At 39.6% G+C, this 23,536-nt stretch overlaps 1 protein-coding gene across 1 annotated transcript in view; it reads left to right on the plus strand.

Annotated features, from left to right (window-relative positions):
• The window catches only part of GABRG2 (gamma-aminobutyric acid type A receptor subunit gamma2), a 79,104-nt gene that overhangs the window by 17,422 nt on the left and 38,146 nt on the right, over positions 1 to 23,536 (plus strand). The window contains exons 2-6 of the mRNA XM_061621875.1: positions 9,695 to 9,843; positions 12,453 to 12,520; positions 17,344 to 17,564; positions 19,798 to 19,880; positions 22,178 to 22,315. Of these exons, the coding sequence (XP_061477859.1) occupies positions 12,479 to 12,520; positions 17,344 to 17,564; positions 19,798 to 19,880; positions 22,178 to 22,315 (484 nt within the window). The 5' untranslated portion in view covers positions 9,695 to 9,843; positions 12,453 to 12,478. The remainder of the gene's footprint in view (positions 1 to 9,694; positions 9,844 to 12,452; positions 12,521 to 17,343; positions 17,565 to 19,797; positions 19,881 to 22,177; positions 22,316 to 23,536) is intronic.

The following is a 23,536-nucleotide window of genomic DNA, read 5'->3' on the forward strand; positions in this document are numbered from 1 at the left end:
TTGTGTCTGCAGCCAATTGATACATGAATCAATGAGAAATGAAAAAGAGGGCAATTGTACTTGCATATTTTAAAGCTTTTGTGTTTGCATATGAGGTTATTTGTCATTCTCATAAGATCCATTGCCTGTCTACTATAATTCTGACTCTATATAATTCTGTCTACTATAATTCTGGTTTTGGTAGATTTGTTTCATAACTTGAGGGGGAGGGAAACACTTTTTAAAGACAGGACAGCCTGCTAGTAATAATATGGGCTTAGAGAGTTAAGGTTATGTGTGGGCTGGAGTCACATAACTCTTATTGGCATAAATGACACTTTTGCACAGAGAATTCCCTGCACTTGCATTCTCTAGTCTAGTACATTCTCTAGTACATTCTCTAAATGCTAGACTATTGCTCATCTCTTATTTACACATCTGTTTATAAAAAACAATTGCTGGACTTTGGGTTGACGTACCCTAAGACATACAGTACAGAACTTCTTTTTCCATACAAAAACTGATCCAGGGAAGCAGATTAAATGCCCTTTGTTTTCTGGGATATTTTACTACTCCAAGATTTATTGGAATGTGGCTTGGAGTAGGGAAGCCACTCCTAAAAACATTTTAAATTTTTCATTTTTTAAATAGATCTGGGTTAGAATTAGCCAGACCTAACCCTTTGTTGGTTTGAAGTGTTGCTGTTATAGTAATTTACTGTATATCAAATTATTTATCTTTCTCCTGCGTTTTACAATTCTATAAACTTTTCAAATCTAATCAGATCTGAGGATCTGCCACATGTAGAGAGGGGGAAGGATGGGACCTGATTAGCTGTAGTTTTCTATTCTTTTTCTGATAACTATTGACCCGTGGAACTCATATTTGCTTTGATCAAATAAAAATTGAGAAGTAACAAAATGGAGGGAGAGAATATCTGAACAAACTGTGCTGATTCCTCCATTTGTGGAATTGAACCGTTCTTTAATGCAGGGTCAGAAGAAATAGAATAGGTTGGGAGTACACAAACACTGCACAGCAAAGAAGGGAAGAGACAAAATTGCATAGGTGGTAACTAAATAATATGCAGAGGCAGCAGAGGTGAAAGGGACATGTAATTGGTAGGAGACTCGGAAAGTCCAAATAAAAATTGAATTGAGTCTTCTGCTATGCTCTGACCAGCCATTTGAAATTCTGCTTGGTGCATTCCTGCAAAATAAAATCAAGCAAATCATCCTGGTGTGTATGTATGTGTGAACAGGTTGCATTTTTTCATGGTACCTTTCATCAGTATTTAACAAACTCTTAACAGAGCTATCGTTCAGTCATGAGAGAGTAGATAGGACCTCAAAAATGCTTAAAATGTGAGAAAGGATTATTCTAAGTAACCTTGTCTACATCACTGCAAAGAAAAGGAATACTGATCACTTCCTCCCAGATGGCAGAAGGGACATTCTTTCAGCCATTCAGATAAGACTATTGGCACTTTTCCTGGTCAGTTATATACATTCCCTAATACCTGCAGAAACTCCACTGATTATTACATTATGGTAAAGTAATAATGACAATGTCAGGTCTTGCCTATATTTGTAAAGCATATTTCTCACTCAGATGGCACACAGCCACTTAATATGACACTCATTCTCTTTCTAGTGTCAGATGAATCTTGTTATGAAGGGGCGGCGGCTCTATATCATTATGCACATTCTGCTCTCTTCAGCAAAGCATACAAGTTGTAGCTGCAGTTTTAATGGTGTAAACTCTAGATTAAACAGATGCATACAATTTACTATAAGCCATATGTTAAAATTCATGTAAAACCATGTCTTCCAAAAAGATTAGGTGTTGTGCAATAAGGCTTTCCTGTTGTGATTGCAGCTTTAGTAAATTAGTTGTATATTGTGTTGTTGATGTTTTAGGCAGGAGTTGCCCAGGGCTTTGGGCTGGAAGGGACAGAATGATCATCACACAAATCTCGAGGCTGTTACCCAAATAAGAAATTTAGGCTTCACTACTGCATCCAGTGTTAAATGCCTGTGTGGTCCCATTGAAGTCAATGGGTTTAAACATGCATAACTGGGCACAAAATTTGTGTCTGCAGCCAATTGATACATGAATCAATGAGAAATGAAAAAGAGGGCAATTGTACTTGCATATTTTAAAGCTTTTGTGTTTGCATATGAGGTTATTTGTCATTCTCATAAGATCCATTGCCTGTCTACTATAATTCTGACTCTATATAATTCTGTCTACTATAATTCTGGTTTTGGTAGATTTGTTTCATAACTTGAGGGGGAGGGAAACACTTTTTAAAGACAGGACAGCCTGCTAGTAATAATATGGGCTTAGAGAGTTAAGGTTATGTGTGGGCTGGAGTCACATAACTCTTATTGGCATAAATGACACTTTTGCACAGAGAATTCCCTGCACTTGCATTCTCTAGTCTAGTACATTCTCTAGTACATTCTCTAAATGCTAGACTATTGCTCATCTCTTATTTACACATCTGTTTATAAAAAACAATTGCTGGACTTTGGGTTGACGTACCCTAAGACATACAGTACAGAACTTCTTCCTACTACAGTTTATTGTCTTGTTCTTAGCTATTACAGTAAAGACCCTTTCACCAGCCACTCATTAAGCTTTTCCCTGTCTCTCTACATGAATGGATGCATGTGTTAACTTGGGTTGCATAGAATACCAGAAAACTTTAAATGCTTTCACCATTTGTTGAAATGCTCTTTCAGTGCTTCCTTTGGGTGTGAGCAGCATCAGCGCAGCACATTCAGTGCTTGTAGGTTATACAAGCCAGAGTACTCAGTTCATCTGTGTTCACACAGGCTCTAGGGCAGCCTTTCCCAACCGGTGTGCCTCCAGATGTTGTTGGACCACAATGGCTGAGGCTGATGGGAGTTGTGGTCCAACAACATCTGGATGCACACCGGTTGGGAAAAGCTGCTGCTCTAGGGAGACAATTGACAGTACTAGCATAATCACAGCAGAAGAGCATTCCAAAAACTGTTTCCACATTTCCAGTTAAGCATTCAGCCTTTGCCAACCTGGTGCCCTCCAGATTTTTGGACTACAACTCCCATCAGACCAGCCAGCAAAGGCCTCATTATATTATGATATAAACCCTCTTCAGACATTCACACCCAGTGTTAAGTAAGCCTGTGAAGGGGCAGCAGGACAAGTATGCTAGCTCTGCCCCCTGACACCATTCTCATCACCCTCTATGAATAGGAGGACCACTTCCTGAAGCATGATACTTTCTATACTTGGAGTGGCTCCCCATGAGGTTTCTAAAATGCACAGGGAACCTCCATGAGTACAGGAGGCTCCCTACTTCAGACAATCAGCTGACGCATGGAGGGCAACGAGAACAGTGTGTGTGTAGCTAGTACACTCACCTCCATTGCCTTCTCTTGTGTGTTGACTTAACACTGGGTTTGAATGCCTGAACAGGATTACAGAAGCCTACAAGATGGGAGCCACCCTGGAAGAAACTGAAAGCTTAATTGTTTGCCTAAGGACTGTTTGAATGCATTGCTGCAAAATAATTCCTAAGGCTGCAGTCCTATGAAGTCAGCCCTATGGAACTCAGAGGGATGTACTTCTGAGAAAACTCACAGGATTGCACTGTGTACATTTTGCTCACCCTTTAATGATAATTGGGTGTGATTTATGGCTGCAAGCCAACTGAGTTATTGCTAGTCTTATTTGTTTATATTTATAACAGTATTTATATACCACCATATCATAAAATATCAGGGTGGTATACAATGATAAAATGTAAAACACCATTGAAAACAGTACAAAATAATAATAAACTGTCTAGTCCAGAAAATTTTAAACAGCTGTATAGGCCTATCAGCATTTTAAAAAAAAAATCTTCAAAAGACACCTGAAAAATCAAAAGTGAAGATGCCTGCAGAATCTTTGCTGGAAGAGTATTCCAGAGTATGGGACTGGCACCACTAAATGTCTGACTTTTAGTAGAAGCCAATTGGATCATTGCATCATGGGGATAACTAACAGTGCTCCTCTGGATGATCTCAGTGATCGGGCCAGGATATAAAGGCTCAGGCAGTCCTTAAGATATCCTGGACCCAGACTGTTAGGACTTCATGTGTCAACAAAACAGCCTTGAATATGGCCTGGTATCATTTTTGGAAATGCCGTAAGTGAAACAGGAAAGATAAACTTGTGTTCTGTTTTTGGCTGAGAAGGACAAATAGCTTATCGCTAGATTCAAGAATAGGGCAAGATATTAGAAGTTAAGAAGCATAATAAAACAGTTTAACAGGAGGTTGTGAATCAGATTCACTGGGTCTATATAGGCAGCCATAACTCAGGAACCAATACAGCGCAAACTGATGTGTGCATTTCTAATATCACTTCAGTGAAGGCTTAAGTTGCAAATTATTAGGCCGTTTCAAGAGAAGAGAGTATAGCTGTTTGCCCTATAATGTAATATACCGGTAACCAATGTGTTGCTCTCCAGATTTTGTTGACTACCTCCCATAATCCCTGATGATAGGCTATGTGGGCTGGAACTGATAGGAGTTGTAGTCCACAATATCTAGGGAGCATCAGGTTGGCTATCCTTTATCTAATACATGCATGGTGGTTAACAGCTACCCTCAAACCTCTTCTCTTAGAGAGATAATTGCAATGGCAAATATGAAATATTCTGTGTGCGAAGGGGTTTGAAAATTCCCACCTTCGCAGGATAATCCATAGACCGGTGAGGCCAAATGCCTTGATTTAAACCTACATAGCCTTATTAGCCAATGTAGAGTCAAACATCCTGAGTCAAACTCCAGGACATGTCTCACCCTAAATTATGTCTGAACAAGGGATGGCAATACATTTCAGGTCGGAGCACGAGGCCATGCACACTGCCCTGCCCTCAGTGTCTCCATTCTCCACTCACTCCACCCCCAGCTTTCCATGTTGAGCAGGAAAGTCTGAAAGGATATTCTAAGTGCATTTGGCTGAATATTCTTATGGTGCCATTCTGTGTCCAAATGTAACATCTGAACAGGGCTTTTAATTAATAAATAGAAGGAAAAATATTTGAGATCCCTCTCCATTTTGATTACAAATTGCCTAGAAAAAATCCACTCCTGGGGCTGGCAGGAACATGTGGCGCTGATGTGAAGACTACTGTGACATGACTGGAGATATCTATGCATATTTGTAGGTGCTGTGTTGTATTTTTGATTGTTTTGTTTCTGTGGTAACCATGGTTTGAGACTGTATGTTGCCTTGGGTAGTTTCTGCAGAAAAAAGGTTAATAAACAATTTCTGATAAAACATAAGGCAGCTGACAAATGGAAGTGATTTCCTGCACATTTCCTCTGGAGTGCAGATATAACATTCTGCTGAACCATGTTCAAATTATACATGGACTGGAGCTTCAGAAACTGTGTGAGATTTGTCTCTTTGAAATGCAGTTAGCTTGTTAGAATTGCAGACAGCTTCATAAACCTGCTTACCTTGCCAGTTTAATTGTCCATGACCTGTTTCTCTGTATGTAGATGCATGCTATGTAGCACAATAGCAATTAAAAACCATTTTTTCCATAAAATCCATAGAACAAGAAAGGCTCATTATGTGTTGTGTTGTGGCTGCAAAAGGCCCACGCAATGATAACTGGGGAAACATGATAGTTATTACCAAGGGGCAAACCAAGGGATGTCTCGGAGACAGAGCTCAACTTAAAATGGTTTCTAATCAATTTTTAAAGATACCCCAGTTTTAAACTCATAATGCCAAATTCTTAGGACTTGCTACTGTGCAGAATTCAGGATTGTACAGAGGCATTCTAGGGAACATTCAACATATTAGCATGAGAAGTGTGGGAGTTGACTTTGTTGTGCAAGTCTTATTCTTTTTGGAACTGATAGTGCACACTGAGGTACAAGCGTAACTATCACGGAGTATAATAATTGTGGTAGTAGTTGCACTAGCAATGTATTCCACAAGTGCATGTGACCCATTCTGGATATTGCACAAGATTCAACACAAGGCTTCTGCTGGCGGTATGGCTTCTGCATTAGCAGAATGACGTCCCTGGATATCACCCTCTACTTATATCTGCCTATGCAGAGTTTCCTTTGCACCCCTCGTGAACTTACTGAATGCTCAGGTGGCCTTGCTTTAGGCTTGAACTACATGCTATATGGAGTTCCAAGATTTTTTCCCCTTGTATGTTTTTTTCTTCCACACAGCAGTTTGGGGCAGTCTCTTTCTCAGTGGAAGGCCGATGGGAAAAAGCTGCCTGAAACTTTTCCTCCCTAATGTCATATTCCAGTTCAAAATCACACTCTCCCAAACAGCCATTTTACCCCTTCTGTTTAATTTCCATTATTTATGTTTGCTTATTTGTTTTATAGAGTGTTGTTTAGCTTAAGCTATTAAATTAGCTTAGATTATTTGTATTTTAGATTATTTGTATTTGTATTTTACACAATGTTGTATGGATTGATTTTTTAACTTACTGATATTATGATTGTATATAATTGTTTATGCTTACTGTTCATTTGATATGTTGTGAGCCACTTTGGGCACAATCTTGTGGGAAAGTAGCATATAAATAAACATATGATGATGATGTGTGAAAAAGTAGGTTGGGGAAGGGTGATTTTGAGCTGGAAAATGATGCCTGGGGAAGAGATAAGCAACATCTTTGCACCTATCCCTCTTTTGTTCATTTCTGACCCACACTGATTTGGGTTCCCCCCCCTCCCCCCCCCAAAAAATGTAAGGAACCATCTTGGAAATAGAGAGAAACTGTAGTTTGCCTTAAGGCACTTCATACATTGCTGGCTTAGAGTAAAAACGTTTTCCCTGTGGACGGTATGCAACTAAATAATTGCAGGAGAGCAAGGATTTCCACTTGCACAATGGGACTTTCCCCTTTCCTCTCTGCGCTTCCCTCAAATCTACCTCAGATGGTTGGGGGAAACCCCAGAACAGATTTATGAGATGTTTGGGGGAAGGAAATGAAGAGAAATCCTTATGCTGATGGAACATTTACCTTAGCGCTACGTTAAATACAACTCTGTGGTCCAATCTGATTCTTCTTTGGTAACGCCCATTAGAAGAAACTGTGTAGGAAGGAACCATGTTATTCAGATGGCTGCTTCTTACAGACATTGCTGGAATTGCACAGATAGTACTGAATGACAGAGAAGCAGTTTCCACACTGTTTAATAATAATAATAATAATAATAATAAAATAATAAAATTTTATTTTTGTGTCGCCTATCTGTCCGAGTTAACGGCAATATAAAATACAGTATACATATCAAAAACAAACATAATAAATCAAGCTTCAGTAAAACCGTAAAACTAATCCACCCCAATCTTATAGGCCTGCCTGAATAGCCAGGTCTTTAAGGCTTGGCGGAAACCTATCAGGGAGGGGGCGTGTCGCAGGTCAAAAGGAAGGGAATTCCAGAGGGTGGGGGCCACAATCGAGAATGCCCTCTCTCTGGTCCGCAACAGCCTGGCTGTTTTAACCGGTGAGACCGAGAGAAGGTCTTGTGAGGCTGATTTAGTTTAGTTGTCTTACGTATTTGTCCTTAATTCCTTGCTCCTCTTCTAGGGTGGCCACTTCTGTATCAACTTAAAGAGAGGAAATGCATCCACCAAAAAAGAGGACACAGATCTAAAATGTGCATGTGCTCATTAATAGGTATAGATGCAAATTTAGAAATAAATTGTATAATTTAAATAGAAATACAATCCATCTCACCATAGTGAGGGAGGCTGTGTCTACTTGGTCGCTGTCTAAGCACTAACTGCTAATGGGCAACTTCAAGGCCCCTGCTCTGTACTCACCCTTTTTAGTGGACAGCCCTTCAAACAGAGTAGTCCTTCAAATAGAGGACTGTCCTCTGTTTAATAATGTCCACCCTAGTGTCTGAAGATACCAAAGACTTTCCACTGAGAGTAATGACACCCACCCAGCAGTTTATAGAGTTTATAGGGTTGGAAAGTAGGTTTCCAGCACTGGCACAGTGTGCAATATAATGACATACCTTTATACTTTCACCCAATATAAAGGGCTATACTTGAAGACATATGCTTAAAAAAAAATCGTAAGAACTTTATTGAAGAGTGAGCTTCAACAGCAAGTCACATATAGCTTACCAGAACTTCCCATTTGCTAAGCCTGCAATGCTTCTTAACATTGTAGCTGTACAAATGCTGTTTGTGCTGCCCCAGGAAAAGCAGATTTATAGGAGCACTTTGCCCTCTGGCTGCAACAATTAAAAAGAAAAAGGGGGGAACACCCTCTTTTTTTTCCTCATTACACATTGTGCTGAAACATTAGGTTTTTTTAGATAATATTACTAAAGGCTGATTGTCACAATAAAGCCCATATTTGGTGATGACATTGCCTTCTGATTTTCAAACAGGAAACAGGACATCATGTGTCCTCTTTTGGCCTCTTTTGGTGACACATTTCCTCTCTTTTGATGATGTGTGAGTGGCTACCCTAGCTGCATAGTTATCAAGTGAGAAGTCATTGACAATGTTATATTGAGAGATTTACAAGAATGCATGAATTAGTAATTTTTCTGTGCATTGAGGACTATCTCCCTTTCAGTTCTCCATGTATAAAATTGTTAAATTGGCCTAATTTGCAAGACCTTTGTGAAGATGAATGAGCATTGTAAAGCACCTTAAGGAAGGGTCATAGCTCAGTGGTGGCTCACATGATGTGCATGCAAAAGGTCCCAAGTTCAATCCCTGCTATCTCTAGGCAGCGCTGGAAAAGGATCCTGCCTGCAATCCTGCTGCTACCGGTCAATGTGTAGACAATATTGAGCTAGATGGAGCACGTCTGACTTGGTATAAGGCAGCTTCCTACACTCCACTAGAACTTCCTAACAGACTTAATATACAACAGCACACCAAGCTAAGGTTAAACATAGTTTGGATGCAAATATGACTGGCTACTCTGTTATCTACTTGAAGGCACGTAACAACAAATGTTTAGGTGATACACTGTGTAAAAAAAAAACCTGACCCAGCAAATGTAATGGATTCCTTTAAAAGACATACTGAGTGGTAAGTCAGAAGAACCTGCCCGTACACTACGCTCATCATCAAAGACCCTCCGAGTTCCTACTTACAGGGAAGCTCGGAGGGTGGCAACGCGGAAAAAGGCTTTTTCTGTGGTGGCCCCCGAACTGTGGAACGATCTCCCAGAGGAGATACGCCTGGCGCCAACGTTACTATCTTTCCGGCGCCAGGTTAAAACTTTTCTCTTCACCCAGGCTTTTTAACATGTTTGTATGCGCTGATATTGTTTTTAATTTTTTAACATTTTAAACTTTTAATGTGTTTATATTGCTATACATTTATTGTATTTTTGATGTTTCTTGTCTTGTGAACCGCCCAGAGAGCTTCGGCTATGGGGCGGTCTATAAGTTTAATGAAATAAATAAATAAATAAATAAAATGTCTACACAGCTGTCTTGGTTATCTCACTAAAATCTAGCTGTAAACCTCAGTCAGTTAATGATGTTCCCTCTGTTATTTCTTTCTATAAAGCCATTTCAGTGTTTGTATGGAACTGCCATTATTTTAAAGGGGGCTATATCTTGGCTTGATGGTTTCTAATGCAGCTGTCTATGACTGTAATTGTCACTTTCAGCCATTATATAAATCCACTGCTTTCTTCTTTTTCATACAGTTCTAGTCAAAAAAGTGATGATGATTATGAAGATTATACAACTAACAAAACCTGGGTATTGACTCCCAAAGTTCATGAAAGTGATGTTACTCTTATTTTAAATGGTCTGCTGGAAGGATATGACAACAAGCTAAGGCCAGATATAGGAGGTGAGGGAATTTTCCTTTATTTGTTAATAGCAATGAGTTGGAAGGGGAAGAGAAGCTGCAAATGATTTCACTGAACAAATATCTTAATGTGGAAAACCACAATAAACAAAGCACATATATCTTACCACTGATTATCAGTATTTCTGTTAATGAATCTGCAACCAAGCCTTTCTGAAACAAATGCTTAAAGTTTAGACTTCTAATTGGCATGATTTTTCAAAAAAATAAATGTTACAGCTCACAGTGATTTAAATAATAGAAATTGCATCTCAGTATAAACATATTACTGTTCAAATTAATTTGACTAAATGCCCAGGAATCTATGAGTGAAGTGGGAACCAACTGAAATCAATAGCTAGGACTGTAACAGAATTTGTATTGTATTACTCTAACATTCAGATATACTGAACAACTTCAATTAAGGTTGATTAAGTCATTCAAGTCCTAGTACTCAGGGTCAGGCTGTGGTTTTTTTTATAAAAAGATGACTTTGACCAGTAAAAGTTTTACAGAATTTAACAGCATGATCATAGAGCCATTAAACTACAGCAATATATAATGGAATTGGTAGATGAATAAAAGGAAAATGGTTGGTGATTCTTAACCAATGTGCATGAATAAAGTGAATTGTCCTTTAGTAGACAATTCCTTTCAGGTATTGTCAATGTCAGATAAAGGTCATGGAGAGCTAGTGTAGTCACACAGCAAGCAACATTGTTCTACAAAAATCATCAGTGAAAATGCCAGCAGGAGCAAAGTATAGTATAGTTAGATGGCAATTGGTAACTGCTATTTTAATCCAGTCCAGATTCGAAGAAACCTTAAAGTGGTCAGTGAGTGGCCTGGGGCATTGGTCACCTGTCAATCAAATGGAATTCATATTGACAGAGCCTGGAAAATTTAGGATGATACTGGACCAGGGTTGGATAATACAAGAACAAGGGCTGAAGCAGCAAAGCTGCAATGCATAAATGTGGAGGCCAATGGGTAGCTCATTGAAGGGTTTTTTATGACAGAGTTGCTATGATTCAATAGGATTGCTGTTGGTTAGAATAGTGCGGGAGAAGAGACTCCTGTGTATGTTGATCTGTAAGTCCCAGTCTGGAAGAGCAATAGGTGACCTGGGAAAAAAGTGTTAGTTCAAGACCTGTCCATTTGTCCTTGCATAGTTGTTATATGGTTAACAGGCTATGTGTTTTATGGATAGAGGTGGGTGACCCTCCTGCCTACATAGGCTTAGGTTAAAAATAATCCAAGTCATTTCTCCAAAACTCAGCAATTGGCTAGCTAATCTCATTTTTAAGCCATTGTGAATTTGACCTACCTACCCCTGCCCCCTGCAAGCTCCAGTCCCTTCTAACTATAGTCCCAGTCACAAACTTCCTCCCTCTTCCCTTTAACATTTAATTTGGCAGCAAGCTGTTGCAAGAAGAGGGAAGTAGCAATTTTCCTAGAGGCTATGATACTGTAAGGCCACTGGGGCTTTGCATCCTGACACTGGAGAGGACTTCCTCCTCCCCTCTCCTTGTGGCTGCTTGCTGCGAAAGGCCATGTGAGCCAGATAAAATGGGAAGGAAGGAGGGATTTAGAGGAAGATTGGGTAGGAGAAATCCTCAGAGATTGGAACTTGCTTGGATGGGAATTCTTCTCTTCTGTGGACTTTAATCCACCCTAGAGACGAATTCCAAACTCCTAATGCCCAGCTCTTCATGCAAGTCCCTAAAGCTTATATTTGAGCTCTGAACATAGGAATTTTGCTGGCTTCTCAACCCGTGGAAATCCTAAGGAATCTATGTGATATTGCCAGAACATAGCCCAAATACCTTTACCAGAATAATTATGTAGATTATCAAATACACACCTATTTCTGACTGTCTTTGGTGTTTCTTAGCATAAAAACTTGAGAAAATACAATTCAAAATCAAGTATGCTGGTAATAATTTGAGTTTATACATAGCAATCCTCCAAATATTATTACCTTTTTATTGATATTGATATTGATGTTGTTTTGATTATGTTGACGATTACTGTTATTGATGATGATTATGCTGATGTTGTTTTGTTTCTTAAACTTTTTATATACTGTTTCTCCATCTACATACAACTTTTTATATATCAAAGGCTATATCAGTCATTTTGCATTTATTCATACAATGTGAAATGTCTGATGTGATGTATCATTAAGAGACTTCAGAAACACAATACAGTTTCCTATATAAAAAAGAGACTAACTTTATTCCTATCCCCCATCCCATGCACAAACACTGGCCTGATTATAATCGCATTAATAATATGTAGTAGTATAAATGGGGTCAAAATCTAATCCCTCTTTACTGCACTATTCCAAGTAGTATGGTAGATTTATTCATACTATATTTACTGATACAAAAATATAAAATCTTACATGCCCTAACCCTGTATATGTTCAATCTTTCTTTCTAGAAAAAAGAGATGCATTTAAAACAATTGCACCTGCTTAAAAGGAAGTGAGACACTGACCTTCTTTATTTAAATATTATATTTTGTATATATGAGTTTTGTTCACCTTCAAGATGTTTTTACCTTAAGCAGTATTAGCAGCTCTGATTCTTTTTGTTTTTTTTTTATAGTGCAACCAACAGTAATTCACACAGATATGTATATCAATAGCATTGGTCCGGTGAATGCTATCAATATGGTATGTAACATATGATCATACATTTTTGCCATATTTGTATTGTACATTATTATGTTATAACTGAATGCCAATATACATTTAGATATTAAATGATTATTTTCACTGAAATGAAGAAGGAAAAATATGAAAGCAGCTAATGGTGTAGAACAGGGTCGCCAACCCATTGCCCGCAGGCACTATGGCACCTGCAAAGGCCTTCAGTGGCACTCTCAGCAGGTAGCCCAGAATCTGAGCTTTACATTTTTTCTAGCTCTCCTAGAAATAAAGTTATGGAGCAAAATGTGCAAGTACTCTTCTAAGTGATATCTGTGAAATGAGGTAGCCTGGCTGCTCCTGCTTGTCAGTCTTATTAGCCAGTAAATGAAGTCAGACCTGTAATTGATCAATGAGTACTATTACGCAATAAGAGTTGGTGAATGTTAAAGAACCACCTCCCCCTGAAAGGGAAATGTGAAAACTTTGAAAAGAGGCTTAGGCATGTCTAGATCAGCCACTCTTTAAGAATTCACTGTATAGTTAACTTACTGTACAATGGTAAACATGTTTACTCAGAAGTCTTTTTGAGTTTCATAAGAATTACCTCCAGCTAAGTGGGTATAGGATGACAGCCTAGACTTTGGTTTGGGGTTGGCATTGGGAAAAAGCAGGGGTTTAGTGCCTTTAAAAGCTGTATATCAAGCAGATGTTCAACAGGGAAAGCCTTTTCTAGGCTGCATTCAGACAGGAGTTTATTCTATTTTCTCAAAAGTTCCTTACCTGATAATCTCCACATTTTATTTTATCTTTTACAGAATGTAAAAGTCACTTCTGGAAATCTAGTGGAAGTTTAGACCTCATTTCTGTGGCTAATTGCTTCCAGAAAAAAATCAGTTTGCAACCTCATTAGCCCAGAAAATTGTGGAAGTAGAAGTGATGACATTTGGGGCAGCATACAGTTCTTTTCTGTAGTTTTAATGGGGGAATCATGGGGGACAGAATTATGCATGTGTGGAAAGAGTGGGGGAATAGCAACATGCCCAATAAGGTTCATTGTTATGTCACCCTACGTTCACTGGTGTGAATTAAATTTAGTGTGATATGGTAGTATATCAGTCAAAAAGCCACAGTTCCATAATGCAACAGGTACTGAAAGGAATGTTCAAAATTGGGACAGAAGTGCAACCATTATAATCACGTGACACACTCTTAAAGCCTCTGTACTGCCTGTCCATCCACTACTGAGCCAGGTTCAGGGTCCTTGTATTAATTTACAAAGCCCTGAACAACTTCAGTCCAGGGTATCTTAGGGACATCCTGAACCCTTATATCCCAGCCTGATCACTGAGATCATTGGTTGTTCCCCGAATTGGTGAGGCTTATTTAGCATCAACATGAAATTGAGCCACAGATTCAGCAGGTGCCTTCTGTTTTAACCTTTAAACTCCCGCTGAAAACCTTTCTGTTCTCCCAGGCTTATGAAGGCAATTAAGAAGATGTCTTTTTACAATAGTTGACCTTTGTTTTTATTGTATTTTTAATGGTTTTTACTGTATGGCTTTTTAATTTGTTGTAAACTTCTTTGATTATTTAAAAAAATGAAATAGCGGTATACAAATATATTTATAAATAAATAAATCAGTAAAACTTACAAACTTATATATATATGAATAATATTGGGGTAAATACATTTATAAACTTAAATGGGAAAAACAGCATTGTTTAAATATTTAATGATCTAGTAGTAAATAATATGAGTTAAACTCATGATATGTGAGAGCTGTTTATGGAAATAAGAATAAGAATAATGAAACACAGTTGCCTGTTGCAGTCTTATGCATAAAATTGAAAACTGTTTTGGAGTTTTAAAAAAATAAGAAAAAGAAAAAAAATTAAATATATGTATTGTTGTGCATACCATATGTCAACACTATATACTGCTCTTTTATACAGTTCTTCAGTGTATTGCTTCCATCTTCCTGTTATTTCAAGTCAGTCAGTGTGTTCCCCTGTTGATTATTCAACATCCCTACTCTTGGTTTAAATTTCCCTTTCATTTCTCTAATCTTTTGGAACAGGGCTCTTGTTCTTCCCTTTTTGTTGTCCTCTTCTATTTCTATACAATAACTATTGTAATAGGGTTTTTTTGTCCCTACTTACTAGCCGTTGTATAGTTGCATTTAGGGTTCTAACCGTGTTTCTTTTTCCTTTTGCTTTTGCTTTCCTTCTCTCTTTAACCATTTGAAGAGTTCCTTCAGTCATCCACTGGGGTCTTTCTCTCTTTTTAACTGGAGGTATTGTCTTTTTGCATTCTTCCCTGATCATGTCTCTGACTTCAGTCCATAGTTCTTCTGGTTCTCTGTCAACTAAGTTTAAAGCCTCAAATGTGTTCCTTATTTGATCTTTATATTATTCTGGGATGCTATTTAAATTGTATTTTGGCGTTATGATTGCTTTGTTGGTCTTCTTCAGCTTTACTCTGATTTTCGATACGACCAGTTCATGATCTGTACCGCAGTCTGCTCCTGGTCTTGTTTTTGCAGAAACTATGGAACTTCTCCATCTTCTGTTTCCAATTATATAATCAATTTGATTCCTATATTTACCATCTGGCGATGTCGATGTGTACAATTGCCTTTTTGGGTGCTCAAAAAATGTGTTCGCAAGAAATAAATTATTGGCTTCACCGAATTCAATAAGTCTTTCTCCTGCTTCATTTCTGTCTCCTAAGCCCCATTTCCCCACAATTCCTAGTTCTTCTCTGTTCCCTACTTTTGCATTCCAGTCCCCCATGATTATCATCATATCTTGTTTTGGTGTGTGATCAATTTCCTCCTTTACGTCTGCATAAAATCTCTCCAATTCTTCTTCTTCTGCGTTTGAAGTTGGAGCATAGACTTGGATGATGGTTATGTTAATAGGTTTTCCATTTAATCTCATTGATATGAGTCGCTCAGTCCTTGTGTTGTAGCTCCTAATTGCTTTTGCTACATAACTTCTTATTATTAAAGCAACCCCGTTTCTTCTTGATTTCTCATTTCCTGCATAAAATATTTTGTGGTTGCCTGATTGAAAATGTCTCATTCCCATCCATTTTAATTCACTCACGCCAAGTATTGTAATGTATGATACGTTCCATTTCTTGCTTGACAATTTCTAACTTTTCCTGGTTCATGCTCATATTCCATGTTCCTATTGTGTGCATCGTTCAACTCTGGACTCTCCTTTCGCATCTGTGTGCATCAGCCTCTGGGCTTCCTTTCGGGTCTGACGCAGCTGCGTCATTAGTTACAGCGCTACTCGTACTTGTCCTTTGTTCTTCCCCAGTAGCTTGGTGAGTGCCTTCTGACCTGGGGGTCTCATCTTCCAGCACTATCTCGTGTTGCATTTTGGATACTCTGTTCATAGGGTTTTCGTGGTAAGAGGTATTCAGAGGTGGTTTACCCTTTCCTTCCTCTGAGTTTGGATGCATCTTAGTCTGTTGTCTCAGCTTTGACCATTGTGCCTTGGGTGCCCTTGCTAGGAGTCTAGCCTCTCAGGTGACCTCCGTGGCTAGGAGTGCCTTTTACCAGCTTCGGCAGGTAAGACAGCTGCGGCCGTTTCTAGACCGGGATAGCCTGACCACTGTTGTCCACACACTGGTAACCTCCACACTGGATTACTGTAATGCGCTCTATGTGGGGCTGCCCTTGAGGTTGGTCCGGAAACTGCAGCTGGTGCAAAATGCAGTGGCGAGACTGCTCACAGGGGCAGGGTATCGCCAACATGTCACTCCATTTGCATTGCATTGGCTGCCCATTTGCTACCAGGCCAAGTTCAAGGTTGTAGTTTTGGTGTACAAAGCCCTATACAGCTTGGGACCAGGATACCTGAAAGACCATCTTACCTCTTATATACCCAGTCAATCACTGCGCTCTGCAGGCGAGGGGCTCCTGCAGTTACCATCTTATCCGGAGGTTCGTTCTGCACAATATAGAAAATGGATCTTTAGTGTGGCGGTACCTACCTTGTGGAATTCCCTCTCCTTAAATATTAGGCAGGCGCCATCTCTGTTATCTTTTCGGCACCTTTTGAAGACTTTCCTCTTCCAACAAGCCTTTTAAGTTGAGACCTATCCCAGTCTGTGTCTGTGTCAGAATTGCTTGTTAATATTTTTTTAAATAATGTTTTTAACCCTTTTTTTAAAGATGTTTTTAAAGGGGTTTTTTTCAAAATGCTTTTAACGTTGTTTTGTTTTAATGTATTTTAAGGTCTGTTTTTATGATGTTTTAAAGGGTTTTTAGTGCTTCTCTTTGCTGCCCTGGGCTCCTGCTGGGAGGAAGGGCAGAATATAAATCAAATAATTAATAAATAAAATAATAATAGACACAGTACATTGTATATATCTGCATTTACACTTTAGGCCAAAACAAAATCATGGAAACACCACATAGACAGTTAAATGAAAATATTTGGGTTTATAACCCAACACTAAGATTATGTTTTGCTGTATGAAAACATAAACATTTAGGAAAGATGGAAAAACAGTTAAAACAACTTTTAATTATGGCTGCAGTTTAATGAATGCTTATCTGGGTTTACATCATAATGAGCTCAGTGGATCTTACATCTGAGTAGACATATGGAGAATTGCACTGTAAATATCTCATGACAGGAATGGGTTAATATCATCAGATGAAAAAACATCATATTAAAATCAGGAGCTCTGTTCTGTTGTAGATCAGGCTACTGATCTGGTGTGTTTGGCTTCCTCTGTGAACTGGCCATGAAAGCTTTCTCAAGCTAAGATTTGAAAAGTGAAACCTACCTGAGATCTTACAGATGTTTAATATATTTCAACGTTACAGGAATATACAATAGATATATTTTTTGCTCAAACCTGGTATGACAGACGACTACGGTTCAATAGCACTATTAAAGTTCTAAGGCTGAACAGCAACATGGTTGGGAAGATCTGGATACCTGACACATTCTTCCGAAACTCAAAAAAGGCTGATGCTCATTGGATAACAACACCTAATCGGATGCTTCGGATCTGGAATGATGGCAGAGTGCTATACACATTAAGGTACTCTTACCACTCTTTAAATTGTATTCCGTATATATATTATGTGTGCCCAATATGAATGAAAAAGGTATATTTACCCGGTGAATGGAAGTATGATGTCTTGAATATTTTAGACAACAGTAAACAAGAGTAACACTATATGCAAAGAAGAACCAGTTTGGTGTCTAGGACCCTATCTGCACTATATATTTAAAGAAGTATTATTCCACTTGGTTTTCCAAAAGAATCCTGGGATCTGTCGTTAAATGTGCTGAGAGTTGTTAGGACACCCCGAATCCCCTCAGGCAGCTTCAATTCTTGAGTTCCCTGGGAAGAGGGATGGAACCACTCTGGCCACTGGAGCTCTGTGAGGACAGCTCTCCACACCCTCAACAAACTACACTTCCAGGATTCTTTGAGGAAGGCCTTGACTGTTCAAAGTAGAATAATAATATGCCTTGAATTGTATAGTGCAGGTGGAGCCTTGGATAGAGCTTACTGGATGACCTTGGGCCAGTCACTACTTCTTAACCTAAGCTGCTTCACAGGGTTCTTGTGAAGATAAAATTGAGGAGGGGAGAACCATTTGTGCTGTCTTGAGCTTTTTGGAGGAAAGGCAGGGCACAGATGTAGTAAATGTATTATTTATTTATTCTCATTATTGGCCTGCCCTTTGCCAATCGGCCCCAAGGCGGGTTACAAAATCTAACATATAATTTTAAAAAGAATTAATAGATTAAAACAAAATAAAGGTAAAATATATCATCTCAAAAAAAATAAAATCAGAGCTGGTGTTCCCATGGCAAGGGGGAAAGCCTTTCTGAGCCTTCTCAACAGAATAAAGACAAGCACAGTTAAGGTGGGTTTACCTGCTGCACTAGTATTGCCCTACCTCCTCCCTGCTCCACAGGAAGCTGAGCCCTGCCAAACTCAAGACAGACCTCCCCTTTCATGCTGATTGGTCCATAGGACACTGGTGACATAATGACCCAGTTGGCATTTATTAACTACTGTCTTCACTGCGGTGAGTGGTAGAAGCTGTTGAAACAGTGCCAGCTTGAGGAGGACACTGGAGACACAGGAACCCTGCTGGCATTCTCCATCCTGAAAAGTAAGGGTTCTATTCCCCCATGACCCCAGATGACTACACCCTGGAGGCTGTTGCAGTCATTCCCAGTAGTCATAGCAATGTTGCCAGTAGTTTTATATCTGCTGGGCTTTGGGCAGGGGAATCTAAACTGGGTTCACCTGATGATTAGCTCTCTCTCTCTCTCTCTGTTTTGCTGTGCCATTTCCAGGCTGGTTCAGTAGCAGGACCCAGATTGGGACACCCATGTGGCAATGGGCTGTCTTAGGATTGAGTAGACCCTTGACCAGCCATGCTCCACCCTTGCCCCTGGAACACCCTATTTGGGGCCTTCCACTGACCACTTCCAATGGGAAAACCACTGGCAGTAGTTCCCAAACAGCCGGCACATGCAGTGGCCGCAATGAGGAAGTTTCCAGAGCAGCTGAGCTTCCCTGTTACAGACCTCAGCAGAGCCAGATGGATGGACAACTGTGCCTAGTCTTAACCCACCCTTCAAGTGCAGATCAGGGTTTAGGATTGATTCCATACTCTCTCATGCCCAATGTGTGTTTGTAGTGGCTGAGGGAGTGAGGTCATAAGAGCTTAAGAAGAGCTAGTAGCCATTGACAGCCTTGTCCTCTTTTAAAGCTATCCAATTAGTGGCCATTGCTGTGGGAGTGCCTATGCATAGCTCCCTGCAGTGCTTAGGACCTTACAACACTCCAAACTAGACTAATTTAACTATCATGGCTGCAAGTGAGGGAGCTTCCTTTTCTATGGAAGTCTACTCTGAGAACTACAATTCCCAAGATGACTCTGGGAGATAATCAACTTAATTATAGTTGGTGTAGTAACCACTCTTGAAGACATATGAAGTGTGAGGGCATGATCATGTAAGATATGGTATGCTTTAGATACCCCATTGGAAAGACCTCAGAAATAGGTAGGGAAGTTTCCTATTGGTCCTTAACATTGTTTGTGACATATGTAAGGAGGAGAGGGGCAAGAGGGTAGACTGGCATTTTACTTCATATCCTAATGAAGACATATGAAAAGGGACTGCATAGGTGTTGTATCTTCTCTAGGAACACACCCTCAACACTTTTACAGCTGCAGACTTAGATCTTCTAGAGCTATGAACAATACAGTTGATTATGGAAATAATATTAATATGTTTTTTCTTAGATTGACAATAGATGCGGAGTGTCAGCTACAGCTGCACAACTTCCCCATGGATGAACATTCTTGTCCACTGGCGTTTTCAAGCTGTAAGTGGTGAACTCGAAACAGTGAATTCCTTTGGAAAGAAAAAGAGGAATATAAAAATTTAAAAAATACATTGATCACAGTCTAAAAAAGGCTGCAGTCTTAAACATGCTTACTTGGGAGTAAGTCCCATTCAAACTCAATGGGACTTACTGCTTAACTGATGTGTATAGGATTATGTTCTAAGTGTGTCAGTTCTGAAGATAATTTATTTATGGGCAGATACTTGGATTGGGTCACCCATAGCTATTTGCAGCAGCTGATTGTCTTCCATCAAGTTGCTGTCATATTATAGATTTTGAGTGGGGAATGGTATATAATGCTAACGTTAAATGGACATTTTACCATACAGATCAGACTAGACTAATATTGTGCTGTGATTCATGCCTGTCTCTTAAACATGAGAAGGTTACATTTTATTAATGGGACTTTCCATACCTTCTAAGTGGGCATTGCTCTATCAGTGCCCAAATCCAACACTAAAAATTCCGGAGAGTGGAAGCTATAGAAAGCACCACCAGAAAATCTAAGTTTAGAATTTTTTGCCCTATCTACCATCCTTCCAATATATAATACACTGACTATTAGTAGCAGACTGTAACATAAATTAATATAAATGTTTGTACAAATGTGCAAGGTTAGGGTACAGTGGTAGCTGGTCCCCATTGGGACTGGTGGGGCGGAAGTCGGAGCCCCGCAGTAGGTGGAGGCAGACCCAATGTCAGGCACAGCCCACTAATTCTGGTTTTATCCCCATCCTCCGCCTGTTAAGTTCTACAAAGGCAACACAAAGAATGAGAAGGAGGAAGCTGACAGCCAGGGCCACCCTGTAGACTAATTGTAAGTGAGGAGGTAGGCCAGTGGGGGTTGGCGGAGCGCAGACTGAGCATGGTGGGGCAGTGCCCCACTTGCCATACTGGACCAGCCTTTGCTGCGAGAGTATACACTATCTATTGCATTATTTTTCCATGAAACTGCTACATTTATCTATGAGAAACAGCAGCTATATTTAAGCAATAGCTATGTGCAGTTTAGTAACTGAGAGGCTACCAAATGGTAACTGAATTGCTTTTAGTGCAATATGAACATACTGCTCCCACAGAATAACCTATCAATCCAGAGCTTTTTTGATTATTCATTGACTGCATTTGTGTCCAAGCCTTTCTCTAAGCTCAGGGTTAGGTGGGCTTATTATGCATGGAGTTACCCCATCTTATCCTTAGAGCCACCTATGAAGTCAGTTACACAGGAATATATAGTGATTGAATGGCCCATGCTCACTCAATAAGTTTCCTGGCGGACGGGGGAATGGAACCTAGCACTCCTAAATCCAAATTCAGTATTGCATCCACTGTACCATACCAGGTCTCTCCTGAAAGGAATGCATACTCTTACATTCTATGGGCGCTTCCAGACTGTTGATATTTTTGAGTGGGATTCAGTAACATGCCAGCAGATTCAGGTTGCACAATTAAAGTTCATTTGGAACTCCAGCACAGCAAACCTTTGTTATGTGCCTTCAAGTTCATCATGACTTATGACGACCCTATGAGTCACTGACCTCCAATAGCATCTGTTGTGAACCACCCTGTTCAGATCTTGTAAGTTTTTGTGGCTTCCGTTATGGAATCAATCCATCTCTTGTTTGGCCTTCCTCTTTTTCTACTCCCTTCTGTTTTTCCCAGCATTATTGTCTTTTCTAGTGAATCATGTCTTCTCATGGTGTGTCCAAAGTATGATAACCTCAGTTTCATCATTTTAGCTTCTAGTGATAGTTCTGGTTTCATTTGTTCTAATACCCAATTATTCATCTTTTTTGCAATCCATGGTATACAGAAAGCTCTCCCCCAACACCACATTTTGGATGAGTTCATTTGGACTCAGAAAAATGCACATACACATAAGTTTGCATAAGAATTTATTTTATTGTGTTGGAAATTGATTTTTTTTTTTACACCTAGTTCACAGATCCTCTGAAGCTCACCTGTGGACCCCTAGGGGATCGATGGATCATAGGTTAAGAACCCCTGTTTTAGAGGCTGTCATCTATGGAAGCAAAATCATTATGGCCATTCATTACAGTGGGGAGCGAAAGAGACATGTCATGGGAATGCCTTTCTATGGTTGTTTGGAACTACAAGTTCCCTTTTAGAGTATGTGCATTAATGATCACTTTGTTTTGTGGGGGGTGGGGGATCATGTGAATGCATCTGTGAGTGTCATTCATGGCCATGTGACTATAGGAAAATAACACATAAACGAAAACATGGATGAAATGGTTATGTTCATTGTTTTGAAGATGGTTACCCAAAGGAAGAAATTATCTACATGTGGAAGCGCAGTTCAGTGGAAGTGGGAGATACTAGGTCCTGGAGGCTCTATCAGTTCTCATTTATTGGCCTCAGAAATACAACTGAAGTGGTGCCAACAACTTCAGGTAGGTGAAGCTGCTGTATTTTAACTGATCATCTACATCCTTAATAAAGGCTCCTACAAAACACTGCAATGGGAAAAAGTCAATGATTGCCTTGTAACTGAAGCTAGCGGCTTTGTGGGATGTTAATATTGCTGGGCTGCACCAATTTAGACTGTCGGTGTGGGATCAAAACTTTAAATCAGGAAGTGGGCAACTGGTGGCCATCCAGATGTTGAAATTCAACTCCTATCAGCACTAGCCAGCAATGGCCAGTGTTGATGGGAGATGTAGTCCTGCAATATATGAAGGGTCAAAGGTGCTATCTCAGGCTTAGATACTGCTCATATACAAAACACTTACAAAAATAGCATGTTAGGTGGAAGGTTCTACTTTAGCCTTCCTCTGGAAAATGTTAATGATTTAATTTATTGTTGTATTTTTATTGCCAAGAAGGAGGAGAGGTTCTTCTGAGATTTTCTTCCTCAGGTGCTGAGGTGGTTTGGTTGGCCTTAAGTATTATGCTTATTGCCTTGATAGTCCAGGGGTGGGGGCAGGGTGCCATTTGTTGTTCTGCCTCAAGCAGCTAAATGTCTTGGCCCAGCCCCGGCCTTCTGACAGTGCAATTTTGTATAAAGAGGGAATGTTTTATATTATGGAACACTCAGACATTTGTTCTCCCACATTCATTCTGGAATGAAACAGCCCAGCAATGCTTACAGCACAATCTTATGCATGTCTACTCAGAAGTAAGTCTCAATGAGTTCAATGGGACTTACTCCCAAATCAGCATGTATAGGATTGCAATCTTAGATTCTCACGGTCAGTCCAGCATTTTCAACCTAAGTCAAACCAAATATGCTCTTTGTGACTCTTCTAGTCTGCTGAACTCAGCTAGCCAGAGAATGGATGAACAGGACTAATATGAAGTAAATTCTTGGTTGTGCCTGCTCTGTCACCAGGAATACATTTATTTCAAGCTGCAAGATAAAAAGGATTTCATGGAGAAGTTTTTGTGACAGTATCACATCTTTTCTAATATGCTTCTGGAGTTGCGGTGCTTCATTTTGCTTTTGCTTTGGGGTCAGAAATAAATGGAGCAATCTAGTGCTAAACTGGGGATCACTTCTCTGTGCTGGATGGGAGCTACATCTTTTCCTTTTGCCTCAGTGTACACACATAATGACAAAAGGTTAGTGACTCAAAGCAGCAGTGTTACCCCATTACTTAACTTGGGAGGAAATG

The sequence above is a fragment of the Rhineura floridana genome, chromosome 3, assembly GCF_030035675.1.
Source record: "Rhineura floridana isolate rRhiFlo1 chromosome 3, rRhiFlo1.hap2, whole genome shotgun sequence".
NCBI lineage: Eukaryota > Metazoa > Chordata > Lepidosauria > Squamata > Rhineuridae > Rhineura > Rhineura floridana.